The 18849-nt window shown below is 40.7% G+C and overlaps 1 protein-coding gene across 4 annotated transcripts in view; it reads right to left on the bottom strand.

Moving 5' to 3' along the window:
- Nucleotides 1–7572: 7572 nt before the first annotated feature.
- Nucleotides 7573–18849, bottom strand: part of LOC143351990 (uncharacterized) — a 54760-nt gene continuing 43483 nt past the window's right edge. For all 4 annotated transcript variants that reach the window (XM_076784176.1, XM_076784174.1, XM_076784177.1 and 1 more), the window contains 3 exons: nt 11652–12015; nt 10058–10425; nt 7573–9525 (listed from right to left, as the gene is read on the bottom strand). In XM_076784176.1, coding sequence (XP_076640291.1) covers nt 8651–9525; nt 10058–10425; nt 11652–12015 — 1607 coding nt within the window. In that variant the 3' untranslated portion in view covers nt 7573–8650. The remainder of the gene's footprint in view (nt 9526–10057; nt 10426–11651; nt 12016–18849) is intronic.

Below are 18849 nucleotides of genomic sequence, written 5' to 3'. Positions count from 1 at the left end.
TCTCCTCACCCTTTCATCATCTTACGAAGTGTCATATGCAGAGCTGCTGATGCCGAAATACTTTGGTACCCCCTTTAGTATAGTGTTTCTATAAAAATCGAGTTATCAAGGGTGGTCGATTTGATTCGGGTAGGTGCAGAAATTTTCAGCGAAAAAAAAATTCCAAATCGTTCTGAAAAAGTTATTTTCGGTTGCGGGGGTCAATTATAAGCATTTTTGGTCAATATAAAATTTCTTTACCGCAAATATAATGTGCGGTTAGGAATGTTGTGTAATTTCATTTACTATCTCACTTCCTCTCGTATTCATTTGTGTAACCTGTTGGTAATGTTGCGAGTGACACGAAAATGGTAATGTGATTTACCCAATCTAACTGCCATACCGACCTCCACATTCGGAGGTGATTTTAGCGGCCTCTTCTCATGGATGACGGTCAGTTGAGAAACTATTCACTGAATTATTATTGGTAGGTAAACAGCTGTAGTGTGTACATAAATACATGTGAGTTGACTGTGCTGGGATTGAAATTCATTTCTAAATCTGTTGGTAATATTACAAATAGCACAAAAATGATAATGAGAGTTCGAGACTCCATAAAAATGGGTCGAAAAAATACATTGGGTGAAAGATCTACTGGTATACCTCGTCTGTGACAATACTCTAGAATCTTTGATGAATCAATGAGAATCCAAACTAATCTAGTGAAGAAACTCTATATTTATGATGACTTATGCAAGGCGGATCGCAGCCAATTTGCTAATATTATTTAGTTTTTAATTAATAATTGCATTACCCGGCTAAGAGTAATAAGAATTATTAATTAAATGCTAAATAATATTACCCAGGTCTCACCACGTGGAGGTTGCTGCGAATGGAGACCCAAAGGGAGATAGATGGAATCCAAGTTCCATCGATCTCCCTTTCGCAATTTTACAATTTGAATGACTAAACTAAGAAGATAGAAGGAACCAAAGTCCCTCCGATCTTCTAGTTTAGTTATACCAAGTAATTATTTGGTTTAAAGAGGAGTGAAGCTAAATTGTGAGAGACGCGACGCGACGCGATGCTGAACCGTACAGCGGATCTTTCGGATCGAACCTACTGCACTTGCTAACTCGATCTCAATAGAAAAATGGATGCTGCATCCCTGAATCGAGGTCTCCATTTCTCCAACGCAACCCGCCGGGAGCCCGAAGGACCCGACTTGGGCTGTCTGACAAAGAGAGAGTACCTGAGACAGGAACGACTTCCGCTGGAAGGTGTGCGTTTCCGCAGAATACGGAAACTCCACACCTTCCAGCGAAGAAACATTTTCCTTCAATCGAGCTACCAAGAGAAGGCGGTAAGATCTTTCGGACCAACTGGACGGCCGATCACATGTTTCATTCAACGAAACAGCGGTGATCGAAGCGAGAAACGAGAGAACGAATCGAGTGAAGCTACTTATTAAATAATTACTTGGCATACGGAGACGCGTACAATGAAGTCGGCGAAGCTTAAATCTAGATAATCATACCAAGTAATTATTTGGTTTAATATGGGGACGAAGCTAAATAGTGAGAGACGCGACGCGACGCGATGCTGAACCGTACACCTGATCTTTGGACCGAATCTACTGCCCTTGCTAACTCGATCTCTATAGGAAGATGGATGCTGCAACCTTGAATCGAGGTCTCCATTTCTCCAACGCAACCCGCCGGGAGCCCGAAGGACCCGACTTAGGCTGTCTGACAAAGAGAGAGTACCTGAGACAAGATCGACTTCCGCTGGAAGGTATGCGCTTCCGCAGGATACGGAAGCTCCACACCTTCCAGCGAAGAACCATGTTCCCTCGATCGAGCTACCAAAGGAAGGCGATTAGATCTTTCGGACCAACTGGACGGCCGATCACATGTTTCCTTCAATGAAACAATGATGATCGAAGCAGAGAACGAGGGAACGAAAGGAGAAGAAGCTACTTGTTTATTAATTACTTGGCATGTAACGAAGACGCGTACAATGAAGTCGGCGAAGCTTAAATCTAGATAATCATACCAAGTAATTATTTGGTTTAATATGGGGACGAAGCTAAATAGTGAGAGACGCGACGCGACGCGATGCTGAACCGTACACCTGATCTTTGGACCGAATCTACTGCCCTTGCTAACTCGATCTCTATAGGAAGATGGATACTGCAACCTTGAATCGAGGTCTCCATTTCTCCAACGCAACCCGCCGGGAGCCCGAAGGACCCGACTTGGGTTGTCTGACAAAGAGAGAGTACCTGAGACAAGATCGACTTCCGCTGGAAGGTATGCGCTTCCGCAGGATACGGAAGCTCCATACCTTCCAGCGAAGAACCATGTTCCCTCGACCGAGCTACCAAAGGAAGGCGATTAGATCTTTCGGACCAACTGGACGGCCGATCACATGTTTCCTTCAATGAAACAATGATGATCGAAGCAGAGAACGAGGGAACGAAAGGAGAAAAGCTACTTGTTAAATAATTACTTGGCATACGGAGACGCGTACAATGGTCGTCGAAGCTTAAGTCTAGTTTAATTGTACCAAGCAATTGTTTTGTTTAAAAAGAGGGGTGAAGCTAAATTCTGGGAGACGCGTCGCGACGCGATGCTGAACCGTGCAGCAGATCTTCGGATCGAATCAACACTACCCTTGGTAGATTGATTTCTATTTCTAGAAATCGATCTATCATTGGCAGGCGAATAGATCTTTCGGACAAACTGGACGGCCGATCACATGTTTCGTTCGAGGAAACAGTGGTGATCGAAGCAAGAAACGAGATAACGAGTCGAGAGAAGCTAGTTGGTAAACAATTGCATGGCACATACGCGGATACACTAGAGACTTAAAATTAACGTCGAAATTTGAGCTAGCAGATTCGGAACTAAAATTGAGAAGATAGGAGAAAACGAGACTCCTATTTTCTAAATTAGTGGTACCAAGCAATTATCTCTTTTAAGAAGGAATGAAGCTAAATCGTGGGATACGCGACGCGACGCGATGCTAAACCATGCAGCGGATCTTAGGATCGAATCTACTGCCCTTGATATCTCGAGCTACCAAGGGAAGGCGATTATATCCTTTGGACCAACTACACGGCCGATCACTTGCTTTCTACATTAAAGCAGTGGTGATCGAAACGGGAAACGAGAGGACGAGAGAAAGTGAAGCTACTTGGTCAATAATTACTTGGTAGGGCGCGGCAACACGGGCAATAGAGAAATCTTCGACGTTAATTTTAATATTCGCGACGAAGCTTAAGACTAATGTACTTGGAATTAAAGGTCCCTCGGCGGATGAATCCCTTGGTAGTTGAATCCCTCGATGATTGAATCCTTTGATGGTTGAATCCCTCGGCGGATGAATCCCTCTGTGGTTGAATCCCTTGGTAGGTGAATCCCTTGATGGTTGAATCCCTCTGTGGTTGAATCCCTTGATGGTTGAATCCCTTGGTAGTTGAATCCCTCGATGATTGAATTCCTTGATGGTTGAATCCCTTGATGGTTGAATCCCTCGGCGGATGAATCCCTCTGTGGTTGAATCCCTTGGTAGTTGAATCCCTCGATGATTGAATCCCTCAGCGGTTGAATCCCTCGGCGGTTGTAGCGTCCTCCCTCGATGTCCTTGGAATTGATCTACAATAGATCTGACCTGAAACAGAAACTGCTACTTGTGTTAGTATCATTAAAGAACACTTAATAAAGACCAATGTAGAGAAGTAATTTGTTGCGCTGATGTATCGGTGAATTTAATGGAGCAGATGAAAATCTATAAGTTGGACAACCTACGAAATTTAGAGACACTCATACCTAAAGAATTAAATGATGTATGTTAATATGGGTCTTATTCTATTAGTAGTGTACTTAGCAAAATGTCCTAAGAATATTACAAATAAAGACAAAATAAAAATTGTAATTAATTAATAAACGATGCTGATATACCTAGCTGGAGTTAATGAATTGTACGAATTGAGAATATTTTTATCGAGTCAGAATCGGAAGAAAATGAACGAAACGTCGAAACCCCATCACAAATAACATCAAAGTAAAAATTATAATTAATCAACTGACGATACTGATAATCGGAAGAAAATGAACGAAACGTCGAAACCCCATCACAAATAACATCAAAGTAAAAATTATAATTAATCAACTGACGATACTGATAATCGGAAGAAAATGGACGAAACGTCGAAACCACATCGCAAATAACATCAAAGTAAAAATTATAATTAATCAACTGACGATACTGATGTACGCAGGAAAGAGTCAAACGATTGTACGAAATAACAAGAAGTGAAAGCAGTATTTTATCATACATCGTCTTTCAACATCAGTTCTTGTTAGAGACAGACATGAATTCCAGAAACAATCGAAAGATAGAAACAGTAAATGACCACATACACTTAAGATACCACTAGGATTGTCAAAATTAATAATGGAGGAACAAAAATGACCAACAATTCAAGAGAATATCGATAAGGGGAAACATCCATAGAAACGAAACAGAAACCAGTAAATCAAACAAAATTAATATTTCCATCGAACGGTACTCAGAAACATACAAGTAAATTTGGCATCAATAAAATAAGAGAGGGGGAAAATTTGAACAGAGCTCACCACTGACCAGCAAGTAGTCGCCATTGGTCATCGCAAGCTCACCATTGGTCAAGTGGTCAGTATCGGTCAACTGGTCAGTAGTGGTCAGCCCTGGTCAGTAGTGGTCAGCCCTGGTCAGCCCTGGTCAGCCCTGGTCAGCCCTGGTCAGCCCTGGTCCCCCTGGTCCCCCTGGTCCTCTAGGATGATCCCGGGATACCCACCGAGCCAGTCCGCCACCCTTGGACCCCCCCGCGAGAATGAGACACGTAAGTCTCCGCATGAGCCTTTAATATAGTGGCGGAGGAGTGGGGAGAGCACAGCGTGTGTCAGCCATCTTTACGCGTCCGATGGACAAATTATTTCGCGAAAAATTATTATTTACGCATACTGATGGGCCCTTTCATTATTCATATACCACATATTGTTAAGAATTGTTTAAACTATTGCGTTGGAATGTTAAACAATGCTAAGTTTTATTTATAACTGTTTAATTCGCATCATCGTCGAGTACGTACTCTGTATGGAGTTTACATGCAGCGATTGGTATTCTTGTAAAAAATTATTTTAATATTTGTTAAGATTTCGTAATGCACGAATCAATGATTAATACCATTACCAACGCGACATCGCGTTTTACGGGCAAAAAGACAGATTTCTCTTGCATCGCGAACGTCACTTAGGGGCAATCTTTCTAGTTCCTCGAGGTACGTGGACCTCCGCAAGATCGAGTTCAACCTATCGGAAGGTAGCATCCTCTCGCACGAAAGTGCATATCGCTTTCAGCATGTATTATGACGTGATGCATGACGCAGGCCACGATAACAATCGAACGTAGGACCACAGACCAGGTATACGAGTATTTGTTGATGGAGGCTTCATTAAAAAGTTATTAACAATTAAATTCAAAAATTTCAAATCGTTCTGGAAAAATTATTTTCGGTTGCGGGGGTCAATTGCAATCATTTTTGGTGAATACACATACTACCGAAATCCTACCCACTTTCGAGAAAAAATTCAAATTTTTTTGAAATTTTTAAATAACCTTAATCGATTGATTAGTCCAATGAAATTAATCGATTAATGTCCAATTATGGACCGTACAGCTTTCATTTCGTTAAAAAATAATAAAATTTCTGAAATTTCATTTTCTGTCTCACTTCCTCTTGTGTTCATTTCTAAATCTGTTGGTAACGTTGCGAGTGACACGGAAATGGTAATGGGGCTTTAGAGCCCCAGAGAATCGGGCCGAAAAAATACATTAAGTGATAGGTCTACTCGTATACCTCGTCTGTGATGGGAAGGATTAAAATTCATTTCTGAATCTGTTGGTAACGTTACGAATGACACGAAAATGGTAATGGAGTTTCGAGATTCCATAAAAATGGGCCGAAAAAATACATTGGGTGAAAGATCTACTCGTATACCTCGTCCATGAAATAAGCATACAGCTAAAAAATCGTTATGGCAGACTTTGTATCAAATTAAATAGAAACGTTAATTAAACATTAAACATTACACATTTTATTAACAACAAATGTACATAAGCTTGTACATTGAGAGCTTGTGACAGACTGACTCGATCCTTTTGTTTTAATTAATTAAATAAATAAATATCAAATAAAAACAAGTGAAATATATGTACATAAATCTTACCAGCCAACAGCAACTTCCAAACTCTTAACTCCAGCGAGTTTTCATAGATGCCTCCACGATCATTTTCTAGCAGGTAAGTATCTACATACTTAAGGCGCCATCTATGTCGAAGATCATGAACTATTGTATTTCACGACAAACTTGGACGTTCTATCCTAGAGGGCCATGACATAGAATAAATGGCGGGAATTTTAAATTATATAAATTAATTTTATACTAAATTTATTAAACAGACCGATATAAATAATTTCAAGTTAATGTGTATTACGTTTAACGTCATGTGGAATCGTCTTAAACAAGCTCAGCCATGTTGAACAAAAACTTTTACTAATAATTCAATTAAATTATCCTTTTCTAATATCATTGAACCATATTAATAAATGAACAATGAACCGTAATAAATAAATTAATAAACACTCAAAGTACTATTTATTAAATGTACTGTTTTTTATCGTCACGTCTCTACTCGGCGATGGTAAGGACAACAATTATAAATAAAACTTAGCATTGTTCAACGTTATAACGCAATAGTCTAAAGAATTCTTAGTAATATGTGGCATATGGGTAATAAAAGGACCCATCAGTTTGCGTAAATATTAATTTTTCGCGAAATGATTTATCGGTTGATTGACCGGACGGCTGACGCTGCTGTCCCCACTCTTTCGTCATCTTACATAAGGCATGCGTAGGTCCGACATTTCTCATTCTCCTGTCGGACTTCCAGGAAGGAACGCGTATCGCATATTTTTACGATACACATTCCTTTCCCTAATTAATTTGCAAAATTATTTTATAATTTCCTGACGTGGGTCTACGCAGTGGTTATTATTAAAATGTTTTCGTTTCTATTGCATTTATTATTACTTTTAATATCAACCGATCTACATACGCGAATATTATTTTATGATGCAATCAAAAGAATTCCTTTTTAGTTTATAAAAAATTCTTCAATGTTATGTAAGAAAATTTTCGAAATTAATGTATATTACATTCCAATTGGTCGTTCTTCGAAACATTATATATCGACCTTTTACCCAACGGTAGGCTCCTCAGGCAAAATTTCCTTGGAAAAGCGAGGCGATCGTTTCGCCCTTTGGAAGATGGCGCGGGGTTGTTGGCCGTTGAGATGTTCCTGTTCTATTGATTGACCTGGATCAGCAGGAGACGCGTACAACACCCTAGAGAACTGCAACTCAGGTTTTCTGCTGGTTTTGCACGCGATCTGTAATTATTGACTAACTGCTGACGATCACAATACTCGTACGCGATTCCGTACGAATTTAAAACGGTCCTCGTGGATCATAAAACTAGACGAAAGAACTGTTCCCGACATTCGGGGTATCCTTTTTATTGTTCTTCGAGCCATTCTCGTACAGCGATCGTCACAATTAAGGTATCCATGATCGTACTCCATTCCAACAAAGACAATGGTTAATCGAAGTGTGTTTAGTTCAAATTATTTATTATCGTGCGCATTACTTTTTCCCCATAACAACGAAGCGTTTTGTCTACAAATCTTCCACGCGTAAAAGAAGAAATAAAACCGTAAAAAACAAAAAGAAATGTACGAATAAAAGCGTCTTGCTCTGTAGCACACGTATGGCACGTTCTTGCTTCAGGAATCGCGTTTCATTGGTTCCAATGACGGTTAAACATTTCTGAAATCAGTTCAAACGGATTGTTGTCTGCGTTAGAGTATGTTTCGTTCACCAATGGCGTTCTACGAGTTGCAGACCAATCGCTAGGTAACGTTACGAAAGAAACTTATTCCATTGCTCGAACACACGACGCCGAATTTCGGTAACGAAATTTGTTATTCCTACTATCCTTAACGCTTGCTAAATGTATTTACAAAAATCTTTACTCTCGTCGTATCTAATTATAATGCGAATTCGCGATCGTTTCGCGATATTTCTAAACCCAAATCGCGTTCAAAATTCATTCGACTCTCTCTCTCTCTCTCTCTCTCTCTCTCTCTCTCTCTCTCTCTCTCTCTCTTTCTTTCTCTCTGTTTTCGTCGCAAAGACACACACGAGTTGATAAGTGGTATCCATATTTCACGCGAAGTAAACAATTAATTTCATCAGGCCAGACTTTCAGTCGCGATCGCTAACACGAGTCCTAAGATTAATTATTAAAAATCGATTTCTTAAATATTCGGGAATCATCTTTTACTAAACGCTTTAAACGCGTGAACTGAACATCGTATGTAGGTATATCTATCGAACAGCGTCAATTATCATTTATTCGTTTCCCTGTCGCGTTCGGAATTATTTTAATCGCCGACAGGACGAGTCTACCATGCCCGTTTCGATGTTTGGGACACCGGAAATCAGAGTGGGCGTAGATCGTTTCGAGAATCATCGGGCTTTTCGTACGTGCGCCGAGAAAAATTTTCAAACGACGACGCCGTGTTGAGCTAGCAGCTGTTTCCTCTGATGAAGACTCGGCGACTCCGCGTCCATCTCCACGGTTTTTGGCCCGTCGAAGGACTTGGAGGTCTTCAAGTTGTTCAACGCCTTCAAACAGTTGTTGGTGGTCATTTCCAAGGACTTGGAGCTCTTCAGCGACGCGTTCGCCAGCTTCTTAATCGTCTCTGAGATGGGACACTTGATAAAATCAGCCCTCTGCCTCTCCTTCTCTTTGATCCTCTGGTTGTCGTCGACGATCGAGGTGTCCTTCGTCTCTGCTTCCTCCTCCCTCTTCTCGTCGTTCGACTCTTTGGAATCCTCGTGTTTCGCTTTCTGACTCTCTTTCGCGCTGGTTTCGTCCTCGTTCTTGCGATCGTCCTGGCCCAGCAGAGACTTGGGCGGCGCCTCGACGTAGCCGCTCTCGTCGCTGTCCACCTCCTCGTCGAGCGAGTCCAGGGTCAAGAACGGCGACTCGTCGTTCTGCAACAAGTCGTGGCTCATCCTGCCGGGATACGTCTCCATTACTCGTCTCTCTCTGTCCTGTTGATCGTCGATCCTGCGCAATATCTCGCCCCGCGGCCTGTAGTCCACCACGTCGTCGAAATCCTCCACGTCCTCAAAGTCGAACACGTGGGAGGCCGGATCCTCGATCTCCTCGTCCTCTTCCTCCATCGACTCGTCCTCCTCGTTTCTGGACGTAAACCTCTTACGGCCGATGTCCACCTCGCGACGGTGAAAACGAGGACTTCCCGCGCAGGTCATAAAATTTGGCGAACCCTCGGAGTTTCGTCGCGGTCCTGGACCTCTTCTCACCTCGTCGGAAAACATTACTCTTCTGCTGGTTCGTTGCTCCGTCTCACCTGTGGAGCACACACGTCGTACCCTACCATTAGTATATTCAAAATTAAAGTCTATTTTATATATTGTACACTGTCAGTGTTCGGCCACCCCTGGGAAAAATTTAATAGAGGATTCTAGAGGCCAAAATAAGACGAAAATCAAGAATACCAATTTATTGATGGAGGCTTCGTTAAAACGTTATTAATAATTAAATTTAAACATTTCAAATCGTTCTGGAAAAATTATTTGCAGCTGCAGGGGTCAATTACAAGCATTTTTGGTGAATAGACATATCCCCAAATTCCTACGCATTTTCGAGAAAAAAATTCAGTACGGTCGGAACTTTAGGAAGCCTCCATCAATAAATTGGTATTCTTGATTTTCGCCTTATTTTGGCCTCTAGAATCCCCCATTAAAATTTTTCCCACGAGTGGCCGAACACCCTGTATAACAACGAAGGGGTAGTTCGAGCACTTGCGAGAGAGACAAGAGCGTAGTCCTCTGGTGGGGAGTATTTCGCGACCGACAGAACAGTAAATAGTGAGTATTCACCTGCAGCGTGATTGTCTTCCGGTCCAGGAGCTCTCTCCTCGCTGGTCGCCGTGCTGGCGGTTTCACATCCGCTGGAGATGCTTCCGTTTTCGTCGGACGACTCGCGATTCAAAGCGTCGAGCAGTCTAGCGAGTCTCCAGCTGTCTTGATCGTGCCAACTTCTGGCTACGTTCTCCAGGGACCTCAGTTCCTCGAGGATCCTCTGTTGCTCGATCTCCTCGGCGACAATGTCCTCCTCGATCGCCGAGAGCTTTGGCGCGCTCTTCGATCTCTCGAGGGGTGGTCGATAGTTGTGACCACCGGTGCTCAGCAGCAGCTTTCGTCTCGGTAACGAAGGGTTCTCGTACAGGGCGCTTGCTAGGGACAGTCTGGAAGTAATAAACAAAGAAACTAATTTATCAAAAGTCTAATTTTACAAAATGCTTTCTATTAAATTATACTTCTTATGGAACTCTTTAGAGTTCATATTATAATTTAGATTTGTACTTCAGCTTTCATTGCATCAACATTTATGATAACTCGAGAAACATACATTTTCTTACATTACTTTCGACGTAAACAAAGTCTCTGAATAAATTGTATTGTTAAGTCAAATCGTATCAATCTTGTATTAATTTATTTTTTTTACTAATGAAAACATTTCTAGCGATTTACAAGGTATGCCTCATTTGGCCTATCATGATTTCCTTAGGAACATTGTGTCAAACACGCGTCGTTCGACGATCGATCCGACCTAAATCGTGACTGGATCGTGTAAGTCGTGATCCACAGGCGCGACCCAAATCCTTCTTTTCCCGAAGAGGCCGCGATCTTACGACGTCTCCATGTTTACCGAGACACAAAAAGGAGATTTTCATGCAGTCGAATCGATAGACGACGCTACTGTCCTCATTTTTCTTATGGTAATGCACGCGATGGAATAAATGTTTCCTTCGACACCGAGCAGAGTTCATAAGATTCTCCGATGCGAGCCGTTATGCGCAGATTTATTGCCAATAAATTTCAATCGACGTTAGCGTATTTATTGACGATCGCTCGTAGATAAATGAATGTTTCGAGCAACGAATAAACGTGTACTTATGGTATTATATCGTGCACAGCCTCTTCCTGAAATATCTCACTCAACTTTATCCGCGTGTACTGTCTAAATGGATATTATAAAATTACTACTATAATAATAATGTCGAATTATAAAATTAAAGTTACAAAATGCGTGGTAACCTTTTGATCCAGTGATTTCAGGTCGATCGATATTTTTCAATTCAACGTGGCTAGTAAAGTCGTTAAACGTTTTTTTTTTAACAATATTTTATAAACCTACTTCTTCCAAATTAAAATTAATTTATCAATGCGTTTTGCACGATTTTTTTAAACTTTTGAAGTTGAAAATAGCAATTTCTGGTCGAGCGATTAAAAGTCGTTTCAACTTGATCGACGTTGCATTTACACGAATAGCTCTGATCAATTTCGGGTCGATCCAAGCAATAGTTGCTTGACGTAAACTCGCCTTGGACCCTTCGATCGAACGATTCGAGGCTGTCAATGTTGTAATTGTGAATAAAAATTGGCTCGTTGACCGAATCGATCTGCTTACCTAGCATTTTGCCTGGAGACCTTGTCCCGTCGGAATTCCAGGAGCGCTTGTTGTAGCCTGGCGTTCAAGGTCGAGGCCAGCCTCCTGGCGGTGGACTCCTTGCTGCATAGGGCGGCGTGACACCTGAGCTCGGGCCTCAGTCTCCGTCCTTCGTGTCTGTAGACCCAGACGAAGAGGCGCGGGTGGGAAGCAGGTGCTGTACAATAGGTAACCCTGTGGGCCCAGTACTCCGTCAGACCGTGATCCTTCGTCGTGGCGGTCAAACCACCGTTCGTGACCGTCAGCCTCATCGACACGTCCGGCCTGTTGCTGGTAACGTAATTGCGCCATAAGGTCGACACCGGTTTCTCCACGCAGCCCTCACCTGGCGATTTTAATCAGCGATTCTTGTAAAACGTGAAGGAAACGGGGATCGTTTCTGTTTGCGTTCGATAGGTTCGTCGCAACAGTTGGGGAATTTTAACTGTTCAAGGATGCACAATACGTTCCGTTACTTCGTTATAAAAAACAATTAATCAGGGAATTTTAACTATTAAGGAATACACAAGACGTTCCATTACTCGTACTACAACCACGATGGAACGATTCCTCGTGGTAAAGTAGGATAAAAATCTGGAATAAAATTTCTATAGGAATTGAACACTGCCAAAATATCATTTCCTCCATAAATATATAATAGTAACGTGTGAAATACTGTTTTATTCGACATCTATTTAAACAAGTTTTAGTAGTCCGATGAACCTTCTCAAATAAAACCTTGAACGTGTCGTGATAGCCAATTGGTCGCTTGGCGTCATTGACGAGCGTATATCGTAGCCATTTAAGCGTGCAAATAAATTTTAATCGATCGAAAATGACGTTTCTTATTTTCTAATTACAATCGCGAACAATTTTTGCCATTTATCATAGTCTGAACGACCAGAGGCTGTACGACTATAATAGAAAGAGGAAACGACACTCATATATACCGTGATCCGAGATTTCTGCGGGTTTATTTAAAGCGATGGAGAAAGAGTTACACCATCATATCGTAATTCACTTGTTATCGTTCTTATTCACGCTCTTATTAGTATAATTGGATTTTACCGAGGTTAATGTCTCTATGTCCCGTAGTTTACAATATAGACACTCTGTTACGCGTTCAAACGTAATAATCACGTTACTGTTATAGCGCTGTATTACTATTCAATGGTGCAACAGTACTATTATTAAGAGTGCCATCAGCAGGCAACAGTAATCGGGACAAAAGCTACGGGTACGCGAGTTTCACCGGTCGTTTCCGCGTACAATTACACGCAGTACAATTGCATGGTACATAATACCTATTACTTGTATTACAGAGGTGGAAACAAAGTGGTTCCCTTCAGGGTTAAAGCCAAGGCGTGATCTATATTCGCGTGTAATTCGCGGACAACGTTATTTTGCAGGTTCGATGCAACCTGAACTTGGGGGAGGAGAAATCATCCCCAAGAAAAGAGGGTCTGAAATGGGTACTTTTTAAAAAAATCGAATTTTCAAATACATGGTTCACGTTCACTGCATGCTCATCTTTTAACAATCAACAATCGTCGATGGGAATTGAATATACGCAAAAGAAACTGACTATACCATAAATCTTATGTATGTAAAAAATCTATATTCATGAAGAAAACCAGTACAAAATGATTAATGATCAGTAATCATTTTGGTTGCAAAAAATTGTAGTTGCAACGTTAACTGGAGTTAATTAATCAATTAAAACGACGTTCTGTATTAAATAGTAACGCCTCGTTGATATTGTAGCACAGTTTTTTTTGCAACTTTAATGGTTTAAAAAACCTATTTACCTATGTGGTATTATATATGTCTTATCGAGTGGAAAAATTTATAGTTAATATACTAGTTTAAAAACTCAGTTTACATATAAACTTATTTTAAAATTGATCGCTAGTTTGTTCTATCATTAATTCATGTAAAGAAATGTTAAATTCTTCTAATCTGGGCCATGAGATTAAAACAGTTAAGAATCATTGCTTCACACACACACACACACATTTGGCCAAGTATTCCGCGTGGTTTCTGCACGCGACTGGAACACACCGATAGAACTAAATCGAGGGACAGACATATCTTGACCTTCGATACAGTTCGATTTGCTGTTCCCCGTTGTGCCTTGGATCGTGTTACCAATTAAGAGATACAGGAAACGCTGGTACAGTTATTTAAGTAGAGTTTGAAAGTAATGGAGGAGCAAGAAAGAGGAACAGCGAATCGCGAGGGAGGGAAGTCGTTCAGGGTGCACGAGGAAGCAGGTGTACTTAGGAAGCCATTCTAAATTTGTACAACAAAACGCACGCGAGCACACTGTATTCTGTGCCCAGTCCACATTAGCAAAACCGATTAGTTCTCGTTGACAGTATATCCAAATTTCTACCCCTCGTTTAACAGGCTTAATTGAAATCCTGTTAGTCTTATTAAATAGAGGCTAAGAGACTATCGAAGCAAACGAAATTTCATGAAATTATCATTGTCAGTAACGTCGAAAATTCTAATAATTTAATCACTGGTTGAACTATATTATAAACAGTTTAATAACACGTATTAAAAATACTAAAACTTTACCCGGGTACAGTTCCGAAACTACTTGACCTTTATTAATAATTAAGCAATCGTTAGAAGCGCTAAAGTTTCCTCTTTGAAATGGTTTTTGGTTTTTGACGATCCGACTTCCCGTTTCGGAGATATCGTAATTTATGTAAAGAGGTAATTTTTTTAATTCGACTATCTCTGTCTCCGTCTAACGCGTCTAACCTCTTTCTCGCGCGTGCATCGTGCTGACCTACCCTAATCACGTGACCTGCGCAGTGGTCAGTCGCGCACAGTGTTTACCCGAATTTACTATTACTACGAATGCGTACGCATTTACGAGAGTGCGTGCTTATTAATGGAGTGCAATGAAATACTTTAAAGTCTTATATCTCCTGAATTAACCACGCTATCGATTTGAAACAAAATACATTTTAAAGGGCGCTTCGTCGTCCGTCTGACGAATATAACAACCATTATAATTTATGCTCGAATAAATTTTTATTCGATACAAAGTATAGGTTACGCAATTCACGAAATTGATGATAAAATATTAACCATCGTTATTTTTTTTTTGTTATCATTAATTCCTCTGTCACAGTCAATTAAAAATTTGTCGTTCTAATATGCGTTGAACTTGTACTACCAACCACGATTACTACGCGAAAACGTAATAGCATCCACGCCTTCATTTCGTAAAAAACACAGCGATCACGATTCGCGGTTTGTTCGTTGTCGATAAAACTTGTCAATATCGACTTCCGACTGAAAAACACTGTTGGCATTATTCATATATTTTTTCTATGTCAAACGTCAACTCTTTCTCGTACAGTTGACATTAGAAATGTGTTTCAAACTTGTATCGACGTTCTAGAACTCGAATAATAATACCAATAAACATCTTAGAATTCCTGATAAAATATTCTTCGCTACGAAAACTGCATCGCGAACGTTTCGTAATTTGAATTTTAAGGATTCGATCACAGCCAAGCACGGCCAAGCCATGGCAACGATAGCAACAACATCGTGATTAATATTAATTGAGCTACGTTCGTGTCGAGGTTGATATTTCGACTATGGACAAAGTCATGCAACGATGTAAGGTAAGAGGGGCAGCTCTGAAAATAAACTTACGCTGCTTGGAGTATTTAAAGGACCGTCTAATATATTCATCGATCAATAATATGCACAGGCTCTTCCAATGAGAGCGACAGAAAGAGAAAAATTCTTCCGCAACAAGGAAACATATAAGACACGATATAATACTAAACGAAAACCTCTATTTTTGTTTTTTTTATGACTGGATGGATTTTGCCCATCCCTGTTTGCATGTAACGGATCTGGAAAATAATTCACGGCAGACACGCGATGCGAGTGATCCAGAAATCACAGTGGATGGAAAGTATCTCGCAAGCTTTAAGCGAATGCATCGGATAAAAGTTAACCGTGCGAGGTAATCGTAAGTCCCAAGACTAGATGTGCCATTAGTTGGCCTGTTCTCGCGATCGGATCAGCGGGACGAGGAAGATTCAACGTAAATTTCTTGCGTGTTTTCTTTGTCGCTGTTTTTCACGCGCCTTCCATTGGCGGCTCATTCCTTCGCACTACTGATAATATCCGCTTGTTTACGCGTAACCAGGTAGAAACGAACGTTGTTCTCTAGTGGAAATTTTTCTCGTTAGATAGAATCAGCGTAAAGGTTCCCGATCATTCTCGATCTCGCGATGAACGTTCCATGAACCACGAGCAATTTGACATTTTTAAACGAGAGCCCCTATTTCTGACATAGAAGATCCACTGACTTAGAATTTCTAAATATTCTCCACTAAAATACGCGTTGTTTGCAATTTGACATATTAAAAACGCCCAATCCGTTCGGGAGTTATGACGTTTTAAAGATTCGCATGAAAATTCGGGCAGACATTTCTGGCAAGAAATAATATTTTCGGTGAGGAATTTTTTTCTCGGAAATGGTTAGGATTTCGAGGGTATGTCTATTGACCAAAAATGATTGTAATTGTCCCCCGCAATCGAAAATAATTTTTTCGTGAATAATTTGAAATTTTTAAATTTATTTTTTTAATAACTTTTTAATGAAGCCTCAATCAACAAATTAATATTCTTGATTTTCGTTTTATTTTGGCCTTTAGAATCTCCCATTAAAATTTATTTAACGTTCCTACCTCATAAGGTGTAAAATCTCTTAGATTAATAATTCAAAAGATATTTCGTATTAAATATTCAGAAAGGTTTATTTCTAGGATTATAAGGACACTTTACAACAGCGATGATGTGGCATAGTCGATAGAGCGTGCAGTTTCTAACGCGTGTCTTCCTTTTCGCGCGGTTTTCAGTCCCGTTAGATGACTTTTACAAGTCACTATTTTTTTCATCTAAACTTTAGAGCCTGTAATCCTATTTGCACATGACTGCAGTTTTATTTACATTTACGACGCCTACAGGTCGTCCCATTTAGATCGACCCTCTCGAACATCTTCAAAACTATCGACGATACTAAATGATCTTTAAATTAGAAGAGCCACAGGCTAGAATAACCACAAGTACTTCTCGTTATTTTGATTCTGAACTGTCACTTTTACCACTCTTCAGTGAACTAACAAGCATACTCCACTGTTTGCCCAGTTCATTTGCAACACAGTTTCGTAAGAGCTGTCTTGAATCGAGAGTAAAGAATTATTGCAACTCGAGTAAATGTTTTCTATCGCGGAGAAACTATTAATTTCGCTCGAGAGTCGCGAGATTCCGTGCACGTTCGGAGAAAGCGATCGTCGTCGTCGACAATGATCTTCACGATCGAACGACACGCGTCCATGTGCACGGTGGCATCGAATCGCGGGCGGAAAAACGGTCGATCTGGAACGACGCGGAACAGGAAGCGGCGTCGAGAGAGCCATCGGTTCCAGGACGAGTGTATAGCAAGAGAACGACCGCTAGGCCGTAACACTACGGTTCGGTATTATCCAATTAAAGGTAATGCCAGCAGCCCGTTAATTTTTCTTCCGTTAGCTCTCTCGGCCATTGTAACGCGACCGAGAGACCATCGCGGGGCAATATTCGAGCAACGATACTCGAATACACAAATATTCGAGTGACGACACCTATTTCAACAACCTGAAACAAGATTTCGCAAAATATCTGCGATAGTTTTGTTCTGGACTGTATGCATGCGTGGGAGTCGCATTTTCGGTGTAGATACGAAATCGTGCGAACGCTGCAAAACGACTGAATCGGTGAAAAAAGAACCGTATCGTCCCAGCTATCTGCGAGACAGGGTTGCAAATCGAAACGAAAAGAAATCTTGGGACGAACGTAACGCTTCTTTCGTTATTGTCTAATTAAACGCGATGCTCGCGGCCCGTTAATTTTTCTTCCGTTAGCTCTGTCGGCCATTGTGAATCGTAGCTGGCCTCGAGAGTTCATCGAGTTTTCCAGAAAATGGGAGCCACCGGCTGGCTGCCAGGACGCGGCTTATACAGGACTCCGGGTATTCCATTCGTCGTATCGTCGATGGAAATGAAAAGTTTGCGTTCGCTTGGACCCATTGTTGCCACGGACGAATCGATGTCGGGCTGAATCGAAGAGAACCGGACAAACTTGGATGATCGAACGACGCAGACGATGCGTACGCAGATAGGGCTGGGGGACCGCTCGTCCGACCTTTTCTGTATTCGAATATTGGAACATTTCGACGAATATTATACGAATATTCTAGCGATCGCGATTACAATGCATGATGTTTAAAAAAATAAAGTCTAAACCTGCCTAATCAATGTAACAGAGTTGGGCAAATTTTATTCAGAATTAAATTCATTTCTGTTTATATTTAATTTATAAAGAAATTTGTTGATTAAAATTCATATACGAATGTTACGTGTTCTCCATACAATAAATTTCATCGAAATTTTTATTCGTCACAGTATCTTCCTTGTAGGTCGCTGCAACGCAATTTCGTCTAATTCTGGCCTGTAGAATCACCTCCTAAAATAATCGCCATTAGCTGCAGAACACTTGTCTAGGTATTAATTTATACTATATATCCATTTCAGGAAACACGTAGTCACGTAAATTAATGTCATAAACGATGACAGTTTCTGACAGGAAAGTGATAATTTTATTCTTACCCAGTTCTCGGAAGCATTGTCTTTGTATAAACTGAACTTTAGACAGGATACTCCATTTGTTCTCTAATTTACTTTTTTTTACGGAAACGTGTCGAGAAGGTTTCTATGTCGCTAATATTTTTAGAAGCGTATAAAAAAAGAGAACAGTTTCTAGTCCTTTATTTGGACCAAATATCAGTTTCGTATTACAATGTAACGAGTGTCCCCAGGAACGTGACCGATTCACGCAATATATTTTCACTTTTAAAACTGTCACTCTTATATAATATATTTTTACGCGGATCTTGCACGAATTTTAATTCGACGTTTTGCGCCATCGAGCATTCCGGATCGTCTTCGAAATGCCTTTACCACGAAAATTACGCGAAATTGAAATCGATGGCCGACCGTCGTTTCTTTTTATAATTGCTTTCATCGAAACGCTCTTGCCAAAATCCAGACGCGGATAAGGTCACGTCGATCGTTTTGGAAAGTGCTTTTGGCGTACATTT

The sequence above is a fragment of the Colletes latitarsis genome, chromosome 2 (genome assembly GCF_051014445.1).
Source record: "Colletes latitarsis isolate SP2378_abdomen chromosome 2, iyColLati1, whole genome shotgun sequence".
NCBI lineage: Eukaryota > Metazoa > Arthropoda > Insecta > Hymenoptera > Colletidae > Colletes > Colletes latitarsis.
Note: the sequence above shows the minus strand (reverse complement) of the source record. Positions and strands in the feature narration are given on the sequence as shown.